Raw genomic sequence first — 13,585 nt, 5'->3', positions numbered from 1 at the left:
TTTGGTCCAACATGTACTGTAATTCAGAATTAATGCCTATGACTTATTATGGCAATAGTTTCTCTCCCATCTTACAATTTTATGCTCTGAATATATGGAAGATATAAAATATAGATAATAAATATAAAAGTATGGTTGATCATTAGATATGCGGTGGTAAAAAAAGCTTTTAATTTAAAAGATGTTTTATTAACTAAAATAGGTCATCAAACTCTAATCCTTGAGGACAATTGTCCTGCAACTTTTGGATGTGTCCCAAGTCCAACACACCTGAAAAAACTGACTCCTCCTGCACGCAAGTTTAACCGAGTCCTGCTAATCATCTAACTATGTGATCAAGGTGTGCTGACGCAGAGACACATCTAAAAGTTGCACTGGCCCTTGCACTGCAGTTTGACACATGCAATAAGTCAAGCTGTGCTATCCAATAAGAAAACAGGCAATATGTGCAAATATTGAAAAAAAAGTTTACTTTATTTTGAGTTGTGTGGCTCATTTGTATTGGAAACTGTCAAGGAAGCTGTTCTCCTGACTGAAAGTAGAACAACTTTCCATCCTGACTCAGATTCAGAACTCCCAGTGCACATTGAATTGAGTGTCAATGTTTCAAAATGATGACACAGATCATGCCTAAAATATTTGTCTGACCCCAGTTGACCACAAACTGACCACTTTTTTAAATCTCCACCTGGCCCAATATTTAATTTAATCCCTTGTAGTTGTTTAAATTTTAAGTCATAAGTGAAGAGGCATAAACCATGAGCAATTTTAAGGGATTTGCTTAGATGCAGCAGAAATACATCCCTGTGCTTCATGATCAGCGTATTATATGAAAGAATGAGTTATAAACAGTGACCAGGAAACTGATGAATGTTGAGGGATCTCAAAATATTTAAAGAGAGCTTAATATTTTTTTAATACGTTTATACTGATCATATATGTTAGTTTGAATGGCAAATGTTTTAAATCCAGTGCATTTCATAATGGCAAAATAAAAATAAGAAAGACAACAAAATAACAAAAGGTTTCAAGGCAGAGCTGTAGATTGCAAAAGATTCATAATTGTAAAAGACGTAAGAAATGTCAAGCAAGACCTCCTTTGGTTTAACTGGTGATGAGACCTTAATGAGGATGACACCTAAATAATCAGACAACCAAAATCAGTGTTTGGCATTTACAAATTAAGTTCTAAAATTGAAAGAATAAGCAAACAGTGAGATTGTTTCTTTGGTTGCAATAAAAAAAAACAAAAAACCTTTGTACTTGCAATTTTGTATGCAAATTTTTATTTTAAGTTTTATTTTCGAAATACCAAAGGTTATCGTCATGTTATTGTAAATATTGTAAAATCAAATCTTATGTATGATACATATTTGAAGCAATTTTTTTCCCCAAAACCTCCCTAAGATAATTTCCTAAATACACAGCAACTGTGAGTGTTTTCCTGTCCCGAACAAAGACTGTTTTTCTCAGTTTAGACCAGCTTCTTTATAAGGAGCATTATGCTGAGCAGCCCTTTGGTTCACATTAAAGCTCTACTTTAATCTAAGCTTTAAGAACATCTGAAAATGGGGTCATGTTTATAGACTTAGCTGCTGCATTCAACCTCTTGCATTGATTTCTGCCAGCATCACAGTTTGTTGATTTCAAACGCTGAAGACCTCACATTAAAATGTTAGAGATAATTGATGCTCATCTGGGCAACCAAGAATGCTTCAATATTTTAAGCTAATTTAGCTGTACCCTGTAGAGCAAGAGGGCTCGAGTGGGAGGACAACTTGGCACAAGGTAACACTCACTCCTTTTTTCCCCAACCCAATCTCTTTTCTCTACATAATTATATGAATTAAATTAATTGGGAATACACATTTGCATATCTAGGTTATTTCTCTTATGAAGGGATAGGTCTTTGGAGAGTACAGAAACAATTACAGGGCTGCCAGACAGTGAAATACCACAATCTCTCGCAACACGTCTGCCGTCTTTAGCCAGTGTTTAACCCCAGGGAGGATTTGGCCGCAGAGCTCCAGAGAGATGTGATAAAGCTGTGGTGCAATATGTGCACGAGCCACATCCGTGAAGCAATTTAATGGCCTCCACCTGAAATCTTTAAATTACCATTGGGCATTTATCATTTGTTTTGCAGAGAACCAAGCAAAATTACACTTTGAAGAAAATGGGATTATACCTTCCGGAATCCATGGCAGCCAGTAAAAGATGCAGGACAATCTTATTTTCAATGGTTATGCTGAGATGTTTTCTTTTTCCTCAGCATTTAAAGACTGTTGTGCCAAAATCTAGAAATATTTTTAATCTTCTGATCTGGTGCAGTGTATTGAGGGAAGAGAAATAGCCAGACTGTCCTGTTAAACTGGAAGCTAGTAAGAAAAATGTGTGGGTGTTGAAAAATGTTCCAGTGAGAGTCAGGAAACACTAATACTTCACCATTAACACAGATTTTGTAAAGGTAAAACCATAAACCGTTTTCTTTTTTTATACTTGCCTTTGTAAGTTATTCAGATTCTCAAAATGTATTATGCAGTGCGCCATTACTTTCAATTACCTTTAAGATGTTAATATGACATGATACAGTGGACCATTTCCTCCAGGTTATACAATGACCCACTTTATCTTTATCTTGTCAGCAAGCAGAGTCGTCGTGTGTTTGTGTCCATGTGGACTTTGAGTCTGTTAAATAAATAAGGTAAAACAAAAAGACACAAACAAAACATACTATTTGAAAACCAAATATAGAAAAAAAAAATCAAGTTCATAATGTGGGGCTATCTTCCTGATGTACTCCAGAAACTTTGCTGTTTTTTCCTGGATGATAGCTTTGATGGGTAATAGTCTTTGGGCTCCCTCCTTTATCCCCTATACATTGTGAAGAGCTCAAACTTGTCTTCCACATTTGAGCTCTTGGTGTCCTGTGGTTGTTGTTGTTGTGCAGTTCCAAGAACTCCAGGATCCATGTGTGTGGTATCAAGTCAAAGGCTCTAGAATAGTCAATCAAGAACCATTTGTATGGGTTGTTAGTTTGTAGCTGAAACAGAATGCATTTTTAACAGCTTCACATGGTTGATGGTGTAAGCCTTTCTATAAACTAAACCATTTTCAGCACTGTGAACTATTTCTTATCGCTTTAGCTTGTGAGAAAAAGCATTTTTTGCACAAACTCGATACATGTTGGGCAAGGGGGTGTAAAGAGTTTTTAAAGCAAAAAAGTATTGTGGAAGAAAAACAGACATGCTAACCTTTTTTGCGTTTTTGAGCTTGTGAATGAAAGGGGTTAATCTAAATTCACAAAGAGAACTGCCTTCCAAACGTCTTTGTCTCAGATTTTCATCCACAGACTCTGTCTGCTGAACAGGAAAGGAGTGAATTCAGCTGTAAAAGTCTGCTTTTTGCTCACCCTCTGTTTAAAAACAGCAGGGGGAACAGGCCCACGTAGGGCTGAATCTACTTTGCAATTACAAGGAGCAGCAGGAACCCAGAAAACAGATTGTAGTGAACAACGGGCCTAATCAATTGTATTTGGGATGATACGCTTGAGAAAACATAAAAGTTTTCTTGCTCTTTTATGTAGTTTCTGCAGAAGAGTTTAATTCTGATAAAGCCATTCTTTTATTTTGGACCTCTTTATTTGGCACCCATTTAAGGACTCATGTTTAAGACTCCAAATGAAAGGATCGCATGCATGCTCAATAAATATATATGTCTGTGTTAATATAGCTACAGAAAAGAGATGTGTAAATATGGTGGTTTTTAATCTCCCATACTGAAGAAAGGCTACAATTTGTAATTTCTTTCTGCAAATTTCACAGTGTTAAGTTATAAGATGTCAAAAGTCACACATTATTTTTCTCTCAATTGTATTGGTAGTGAGACTCCACATTTCCTTTGCAAACAGGTTACACACAGCAATCACAGTGTGCTTCAACTATTTAGAGAAGACCTTTATGTTATTTAAAAAATAAATATGACCCAGCATCGAGTTCAGTCGCATTCACCTGTTATTACACCTTTATTTATACAGGTAAAAAGTCTCTATAAAATGTATATTTTAAAGAAACTTCTACAAGAAGCCAACAGAACAAATAAATATTTTGTCTCTAAATATGATTACACAAATAAACTAAAATAATCAGCTGAGCGGGAAATCTTGGCACAGCAACTTCGAATCTAGCCGAAAGGTCACGTAGTGACTGGAAAAGGCTCTTTAGGTTGTATAGGTTCAGTTCATGTTGGTGCCTTGGTGGCTCCCCCCTCTGGATCCAAATTAGATGAATTTATTGTAGAAAAACATACAATGCAAACAAAAACATTTACCCAAACTCAAATACCAGCTAGTAAGGAAAATATACTGTTTTTATTTTGCCACATTCCTTAAACAAGAGACAGACCAAGAATGTCAACAGACTATCAGTATAGATAAAATGCCATCTTCTTGTGGCTCTTTTAAAAGGTCCGCAAGGACATTTTGATGGTACTTGGAGGAAAGCAGCTAGAGTAAATAAAAAGCTAGATCTGAGGAGTTTTGTGCACAACATGAGTAAGAAATAATTTACTTTATGCAGACTGCATATGAAATAAGCAGCTGAACACCTCAGCAGTTATTTTAGAGATGAAGCATTTACATTAGATTCATATTTAATAGTATGAGGTTTAAATTAAACTTTATTTGAAAAACTGAGTGAGCCACAAAATCATTACTGCAGACAACAGTCTGCAAGTAAGCATAATCTGTAGCATATTTTCTTCTATTTCCAATGTGGTCTCCTTAAACAATCCTGCAAGCAAATTATTTCTGTATTATACAATCAGAGATAATAACCCAAATGTTACAGTCAAGAAAATTGCCAATTTGAGATTAAGATGAGGGTCAAAGACATCCACCCACCACAGGGTGGTGAGTTTTACAAGTGAATGTATGTGTGGTATGTGTGTTCAAATACTGACACAACACTGTGCCTGCAGCAAAGAATGGGATAAACACATATAACAAGCAGATATGACATATAATAATAAAAAAAAGCAGAAAATATCTGCATTTTACATTTCCACCTTTCAAACCAGTATCCATTTTGCATAACAAATGAACAAATGTCAATGCCATGGTCATATGTATTGGATCTATCTTGTCTTTGTCTCCTCTGTTTTCATTTATTACTTAATAAATTAATAAAGCTCAGTGTTCTCATCAAAGGTTGAGCTGCTCTTCCCTGAAGCCAAAGGGCATGTTTGATATTCCATTCTTTAACCAGCGTCAGGAAAGAGGGCTCTCTCAAACCTGAGTGTGATTACGCCTCTAGTAAACAGTCGCAGAACTGAAGAGGAGCAGAGAAGGAGATGAAAAATACAGATGTTTTCTAATTTATTAAGAGGATTTTATAGTTATGTAAACATACAAACACACACACACACACACACACACACACACACACTCTTGTTTTGCTATATGTAGTGAGGACCATGTGTTGACTCCCATTGACTTCCATTGATTTTCAGTCATTTTCAACCCTTTCTATGTCCTAACCCTGACAATAACCCTAAACCTAACTATTACCAGTCCATGCCTAACCCTAACCTTAACCTAAAGTCAGTTCACACCTTAGTCCTAAACGTAACCGTTAGCAAAATAGGTCGTGAGGACCAGCAAAATGTCCTCACTTTGGTACAAACGGTCCTCAATTAGATGGTGAAATCGGGAAAATGGTTCTCACTGTGATGCCAAGACAGGAACACACACACACACACACACACACACACACACACACACACACACACATTGTGTTTTGAATTTAAAGAGTTCCTAAATAGTGTAAGCCACAAAGGTCAATAAAAATTAACTTCTCTTCAAGGTCACTACTGATTCTTTTCATTTAAAGAATGTAGTTTTACCCCATGCACATAAATTTTAAAGCATGCACCATTGTGCCATCTCCTGGTACAACGCCAGTTTGAACCTCGGAAAAGAAATCTAATCGTTTGCCGCCACCTTTTGGTGGTTGATGTATTACACACACTTTTAAAATTTAAGTGAATAAGGTCAGTATGCAGGCTATGTACAGACATACAATATAACAATTATTGTGTTGTTTTACTATACATAAAACTGTTGCTCAAGTTGTGCTCTCTGCCTCTGCATGTGAACTCTTCTCTGAGTTCTGTATTTTGTGCTTGATTTTCCCTTCTGGTTGGTACACGGTCTCACAGCCTTCAAATCTCAGCTCTGCAACAACAGGTTTGCGGGACTTCTCCTGACATGCAGAGATCAAATGGATGAAGCTCATGATGGTAATCAGAAGCATAAGGACTCCTAAAGGTGAAAAATGCTCAGTGTGAAATTCCATGATAAAGTGCAGATAGTCTGTTTGGATAATTTATCACACTTTCATTCTCATCTTACCACAGACGGCTGTGTTTATGGAGAAGTTCTGGACGTGGTAGCTGCTAGTGAACATTGCACCCAGTCCCAGAACGAGAATAGGGTAAATGCTGAATGTATGGCGCATGTACTTGGTCAAAAAGAACTTCTGCAGGGCAAACCTGTAAGTTTAGGAATAAACGTTAACATTAATTACTTTTCCTTTTATTTATTTTTTTTCGCAAACAATATCTAGAATTAAACCTGACAAATGATATGGTATATGAATTTCTGTCCTTACCATGTAATAATGCACAAGAAGACGATGGAAAGGACAATGCAACTGGCCACTTGGTCCTGAACACTGGCGTAATATTTAAGCACTATGCCAAAACCCACCACAGAATGCAAAAGAGACCACCAGGCAAACACAGCTAATCCATTCTGGGTCTATAAAAAGGAGTTTAACACAATGTGATAATTTTCCCCTTCAGTACCTCACAAGAGTATTCATACTTCATACCTCATACCTCATAAACACCTAAATACCTGTATTTGTTTTACAATATAAACACACATTTTGTATATTTCAGACAGATTTTTACCGATAGACCAACACAACTTATTGCATAATTAGTAAGAAGGAAAAAGATCCCTGGTTTTCAACTTTTCTTTTAAGAACATTCTGAAAGGTGTGGCATGTATATGTATTCGGCCCCCTTTTATCTGATAAGGCCTAAATAAAATCCGGTCCCACCACTTTCTTTGAGAAGTCACCTAATTTATAAGTACAGTAACATGTGTTTAAGAAAAACACCCAACAGGTCAGGAACAAAGTTGTAGATTTTTGTTGCCATGCAGCAGTGGAGGCATCATGCTGCTGGGATGCTGTTCTTCATCAGGGACAGTCAAAAAACATGTTAGAAGCTGCAAAGGAGATAAAACTGAGGAGCATATTTATAGCAGAAAGATACAGCTAAAATAATCCAGTAGAAAGTAGGTGAGGGCCAAAACTTCTTTAAATTTTTTTTTATCAAAAAAGCTAAAATTGTTTTATAATAAAAGTTTTATGTTACCTGTTTAGCAAAGAAAGACACTATATCTTAATGAAGCAACCAGTAAAAAGCGTATCTTGCCAACAAAAAGATCCAAAACATAAAAATAGTCTCAGACATTACCCATATCAAACTAAAGTCATTCAATTTCTAACATTTTCTGGGGTAAATTATTTTCTATTTCCTAAGAAAATCTTTTGTTTACCATCAGCAATAAGAAGTGGATATACATCACTCCTCCTTTGAAAACTTTTAACGCATTTCACTAAGTTTAAGAAAAGTACACCCAAATCTGGTTTTGAATAAAGGTCACTGGATGTTTGTTTGTTTTGGGGGGTCAAATTTGTATCATTCGTGAACAGCAGTCACAGGCCATGTAAAAACATTCCAGCGGCTGCAAACGGCCTGCGGGCCACGCTTGGTATACATAAAAGAAAACACATTTGTTTGTTAGAAAGGAGTATTACATGTATTAATGGGGTATTACATAATGCCCCAGAAGGCTAGCAGCTGTAAATGCAGGAAAAGGTGGTTCTACAAAGTGTTAACTCTAGGGACCTGATTACATTGTCGTGCCACACATTTCAAATTCATATTTGTAAAAAAACGTTGAATGCTTTTCTCCCACTTCACAATTATGCACTACTTTGTGTTGCTCTATCACATAAAATCCCAGTAAAACACATTAGATTTTTCCTTGTAATGTGACATAATGTGAAAAGGTTCAAGGGTTATTGAGACTATCACAAGGCACTACAACACTCCGAAAGCTATCACAGTCTTATCACCAGATAACGTGTCCATGGGATCACACCAGGGTTGTTGATGGCAAGCCATGCTTTGTGCTCATTGAGGTTGGAGTAGGAAATGAAAAGCATGTAGAAGCTGTGGAGTGGTAGAATCCACCTGAACAACACTGCTGGTAGGATAAAGCTGTGGAAAGTTTAAAGAGTATTAACTTACTTGCAGAAATCATAAATTTTTTCCAACCCCAGCGTTTTGACATGCAGTGTTGCACACAACTTACTGTCTATCCCACATAGGCATGGTAAACACCCTTGTAAAATTAATGATGGCCCACATCAGAAAGAATTTGGGAGAGTGGATTTCAGGATTGCAGGACTCAGGACCAAGTATGTTTCTATAGATAGGAGAGTAAAATTAAGACATTTTGGCAAAACCACACTTCATTCTTTCACTGCAGATCTACCTTCTATAAAGGCTCACAGCTGCATAAACAAGCCACATTTTAGACCATAAGTCAATTGGGATCCAGTAGTTCTCAGACCACGAGTCCATAGTCACCTCTAGGGAGAAGGTCTTGGACACATTCCAGGATGAGGTCTGAAAAACAGCTGAGCGCCCAAAAGCAAATCACTGATCTTTGGTGTTCTCAACATCTTGCAAAATATATTAATGCCACTGCCTAAATCTATTCCATGACTGCAGTCTGCACGCATGATGTATCACTCACCATTGGGCACGTTGTCTTCCTTCACCAGATAAAAGAAGACTTCTGAGATTATCTGAGAGATGATCGCAAGAACTATGCTGCCAGCATGTATCACTAAATGGAAACCGGTATTTTCAATGAGGAGAAACATGATGGAAGTCGTAGTGTGCTGACAGACTACAGCTGGAAGGTCAGGAGACAAAGTATAAGTACTATTATCTAGTTCATAGGACTTTGGATCTTGTCTTATCATGATAAATTTTATGATTGCTCTGATTACACCTGTATGCCATGTAGCAACAGGTCTACATTTTTGCCCCATTGAGAGAATTTGTCAAAAGATCAATACAATTTATGTTTGTTTTAATGCAATATTTATTGAAAGATTAATAAAACCACCTCTAAAGATAAACTATTCTTTTAGCTCACATTTAAACCTCAGCAGGAAAACAAATTAATGGAGTTAAACTCCATTAAATGGGGGCGCTGTGCCGGTCCGTTGTGATGAAGAGAGAGCTGAGCCGAAAAGCGAAGCTCTCGATTTACCGGTCGGTTTACGTTCCTACCCTCACCTATGGCCATGAACTTTGGGTCATGACCGAAAGAACAAGATCCCGGATACAAGTGGCTGAAATGAGCTTCCTCCGTAGGTTGTGGCCAGGCACTCCCTTAGAGATAGGGTAAGGAGCTCGGCCATCCGAGAGGGGCTCGGAGTAGAGCCGCTGCTCCTCCACATCGAGAGGAGCCAGTTGAGGTGGCTCGGGCGTCTATACCGGATGCCTCCGGGACGCCTTCCTCGGGAGGTGTTCCAGGCACTTCCCACCGGGAGAAGACCCAGGGGATGACCCAGGACACGCTGGAGGGACTATGTCTCTTGGCTGGCCTGGGAACGCCTTGGGCTCCCCCTGGAGGAGCTGGAGGAGGTGTCTGGGGAGAGGGATGTCTGGGCGTCTCTGCTGAGTCTGCTGCCCCGGTACCGGATAAGCAGAAGAAGACGAACGAACGAACGGAGTTAAACTCATTCGTTGCCTCTTTTTTGCTAATGTACTCGCTTTATACCTTCTATGGTCGTATAGACCTTGACTTGCTTTCAGTTGTCAGTGAAGCATTTTAAGTCGTGGACTTTAAACCTACATGTCACACTTTGTTTACATACGTTCTGAACCCACATGGAGTGCTAGTACATATTTAACCACTGTGTGTATTACCTCTGGTAGTTATCCAAATCATTACAGTGCCATATAGTTATCTAAGTTATATTTTCATAGGTTCTCCTGAGCCAGTTCAGTGATTTCTACATGTGAATTGTATTTTTATTAATGGGCCACCTGCTAAATGAAAATTCAAAACTTTTTGTACATTCAATTCAATTCAGTTTTATTTATACAGCACCAATTCACAACACATGTTGTCTCAAGGCACTTCACAACAGTCAGGTACATACATTCCAATTAATCCTAACAATTGAACAGTGCAGTCAGAGTTAGCTTTTTATTGAAATTGGATAAAACGTTTTTCTATCTAAGGAAACCCAGCAGATTGCATCCAGTCAGTGACTTGCAGCATTCCCTCCTCCTGGATGAGCATGTAGAGACAGTGGACAGTCACTGGTGTTGACTTTGCAGCAATCCCTCATACTGAGCATGCATGTAGCGACAGTGGAGAGGAAAAACTCCCTTTTAACAGGAAGAAACCTCCAGCAGAACCAGGCTTAGGGTGAGTGGCCATCTGCCACGACCGACTGGGGGTTTGAGAGAACAGAGCAGAGACACAAAAAGAACACAGAAGCACTGATCCAGGAGTCCTTTCTATGGGAAGGAAAAGTAAATGTTAATGGATGTAGCTCCTTTAGTCGTTTCATCTAGAAAGAAAGAACAGATAAACTCTGAGCCAGTTTTCAATGTTAGAGTCTGAAAGAGAGCACATATAATTAGTTACAGTAAAAGCTCAGTCAATCGCAATGTCTAGAAGAGAGAAAGGGTTAAACACTAAAAGACAGGGCTATGTGGATCATCGGTAGAAGGTGAGCATTAAGTTGTTGCCAGCAGAAGCTCGGACGATTCCCCTCTCCAGAAAGGTGTCACAGGCAGACACAGAGCCAGGCCAGGTGTAGCTTCTAGGAAGAGAAAAGAGAGAACAAGGTTAAAAGCTGAAATAGCAGCAAACAATGCAAAATTGGAGAGTAGTGTGAGAATGTAGCGAAGAGGGTGAAAGTGGTCGTTATGTCCTCCAGCAGCCTAAGCCTATAGCAGCATAACTACACAGATAGTTTCAGTTCAGATTATTTAGTTAAACAGCGCTTATTTACAACAATGTCGTCTCAAGGAACCCCACAAAGGGTCCCACTGATGGTCATTGTTATACTAAAAAGCACAAGGATTGGGATACCTCTCTCTGTCAGACTGATTATAACCATTGGAAAATAGAAGGGGTCATACAGGTAGCAGAAATGGAGGGTGTGTTTGCACCTCAACCATAACTGAGCCAGTTTATCCTGTCTCATGTGCAAAAAGATTCCTCATGAATCTTTAAAGAACTTCGATTACAAACATCCAAACATTTTTCCAGTTCTAGGCCAAAAATTTAATAACATGTTATGGTTCACTGTGGTGAAATTTTAACCCCTTTCAGCTTGAAAATACATACAATTATAGAAGAAAAAATTTGTTTTTTCTTTCACATTCCATATTAAGTAGATATTTATTTTGATATAACACATACAATAGATATAAATGTAGGTAGTTAAGAAGCTAATTCATAAATTAGGCATCACTGGACATAACTCTGACCACTACATGGCGCCAAAGTGCTTCTTATACGATCCTTGTTATTTGTGGAATAGGCATCAGGCATTAGTGAAATGATGTTACCACTTTGATTTGAGGTGAATTCACAACAACCGTCTACCAAGGATTAAAACTTCATTTAACTATAAGCAATTATTTGCATTTCCATGTAATGCTTAGGGTACCATAATGAACCATTCTCCCCCCTGTGTACATTTAGATACATTTCTCATTAACTTAATTTTAATATTATGTTAATTGAATTAGATAGATTTCACCAGACACACTTATATAATGATTGTCTTTAGGCTGCATTTATTTTTTATTTGATTATTTTGCAAATACCTAATACTAAATACCTAACTGCCTCTGTTTTGTACTGCTGTGGGAGCCACTATGGCTCACCCAGTGCCACATTTCATATGCCATATGACAAGACACTAAACCCAGGTTCCTTATCAATCCTGTCTCTTGATGTATGGATGTGTGTGAATGGGTGAAAGTCACTCATAGTTTTAAAGCAATTTCATTAGTTGGTATAACTATTATAATTTGATTTTTACGACATGTTTCACATGGAACCATGGCAGTTACAGAGCCCTTTTTTTGTGGAAATAACTTCACTTTTCGTATTGATCCTTTAACCTAACTGTAAATATTCTTTAATTCATTTGCCTTTATATTGATTTTTAAACTAGCTTATCTAACAGTTTTTGTAGGACTCAGGTCTTGGGACTGAGATGGTTATGGAAAAAGGTAGATTTTTCTTTTGGCAATTAATTTCTACATTGATTTGGTCTTATAATTTGGATCATTATCCTGCTGAAAAACCAGTTAGGGCACATTTTCAATTTTCAGGCAGATTTCATCAGACTTTCTTTTAAAATCACCTAAGGGTTCATGATGCCATACACTCTAACGAGGTTCCCAGGACCTTTTGAAGAGAAACAGGCCCATAGGATCACAGACTCTCCACTGTACATAATGGTGGCCATGAGGTACTTTTCCACATGTTGACTATCTCAATACTAGTCTCATCTGACTTCACAACAGGGTTCCCATTTGATGTTCTGGATCTGTTTAGCAAACTCCACACATTTATGTTTGTTATGGCAAGATAGAAAATATTTAATTGACATGAATCTCAAACAACCGTTAAAATGAATGTTGTTATCCAAGGAAGCCATCTTTGTTGCTGTTTTCTAACATTGTAGTTTTCCAGAAGTGTTGCAAAACAGCATTCTTGCAACACACAGTCCATGAGTCAGTGTATTGTAACTTATGTTCTTTCAACGGATTCAAAACATAAATTTTAGTGTTGTTGTCATTTGGTAAAAAAAAACAAAAACAAAAGATGTACAGCATTTTCTTTCCAAGAGGTGCACATATTGTCTCCAGTTTTCTTAAGAAAGAAGAATGACATTCTAAAACCTCATGTACATTTTATATTTTACCAGAATCACAGGAAACTCATAGAAAAAAGTTTGGTTGTGTTAAAGATATTTCCACTGGAGACAATCTAGGTTCACTGTTCGTGTAAAGCGGCTGTTTGCGATGCCTCCACGTGACCAGGGTGATGCAAACCACAATCAGTGTGCAGGAAATAGCCAGGATCAAAGCTGCAGGGGAAGAAGAAATCAAGTCATCAAGTATACATCATACACACCGTGTGCAATTATTAGGAAGGTGAGCATTTTGTCCATATGATCATTTTTACCTCAAAGCTGTATTAACCTGAATGCTTGTTGGATTTAAGCAATATTATGTGATGTCTATTTGTGTAATGAGGGAGGCTGTGGCGCAGTGGATCAAGGTGTGCATAATTATTAGACAACTAATGGGCTAATGGCAAAATGGGCCAAAATAGAGATTTAATTGACTTAAAAAAGATTATAATTAAACTTTCAGAGGGAGGCAGCACTCT

At 37.7% G+C, this 13,585-nt stretch overlaps 1 protein-coding gene across 1 annotated transcript; it reads right to left on the bottom strand.

Moving 5' to 3' along the window:
• Positions 1 to 5,678: 5,678 nt before the first annotated feature.
• LOC124858336 lies at positions 5,679 to 9,041 on the bottom strand. Its single transcript, XM_047350332.1, has 7 exons — positions 8,897 to 9,041; positions 8,633 to 8,777; positions 8,450 to 8,563; positions 8,211 to 8,355; positions 6,669 to 6,817; positions 6,410 to 6,549; positions 5,679 to 6,319 (listed from the first exon to the last, which is right to left on the bottom strand). The coding sequence occupies exons 1-7, from the start codon at positions 9,024 to 9,026 to the stop codon at positions 6,123 to 6,125; spliced, it is 1,020 nt and encodes a 339-aa protein (XP_047206288.1). The 5' UTR covers positions 9,027 to 9,041; the 3' UTR covers positions 5,679 to 6,122.
• Between the last annotated feature and the right edge of the window lie 4,544 nt (positions 9,042 to 13,585).

The sequence above is a fragment of the Girardinichthys multiradiatus genome, chromosome 21 (genome assembly GCF_021462225.1).
Source record: "Girardinichthys multiradiatus isolate DD_20200921_A chromosome 21, DD_fGirMul_XY1, whole genome shotgun sequence".
In the NCBI taxonomy this organism is placed as follows: domain Eukaryota; kingdom Metazoa; phylum Chordata; class Actinopteri; order Cyprinodontiformes; family Goodeidae; genus Girardinichthys; species Girardinichthys multiradiatus.
The sequence above is the reverse complement of the archived record's forward strand: the minus strand, read 5'-3'. Positions and strand labels throughout refer to the sequence as shown.

What these genes read in the sequence shown, in the direction of transcription:
- LOC124858336 (XM_047350332.1), bottom strand. Translation starts at nt 9,026, where the DNA reads ATGTTTCTCCTCATTGAAAATACCGGTTTCCATTTAGTGATACATGCT. An exon ending in GCTGTGAGCCTTTATAGAAG is followed by an intron (nt 8,564 to 8,632) that starts GTAGATCTGCAG and finishes TCCTATCTATAG; the next exon opens with AAACATACTTGGTCCTGAGT. An exon ending in CATAAACACAGCCGTCTGTG is followed by an intron (nt 6,320 to 6,409) that starts GTAAGATGAGAA and finishes TTTCACCTTTAG; the next exon opens with GAGTCCTTATGCTTCTGATT.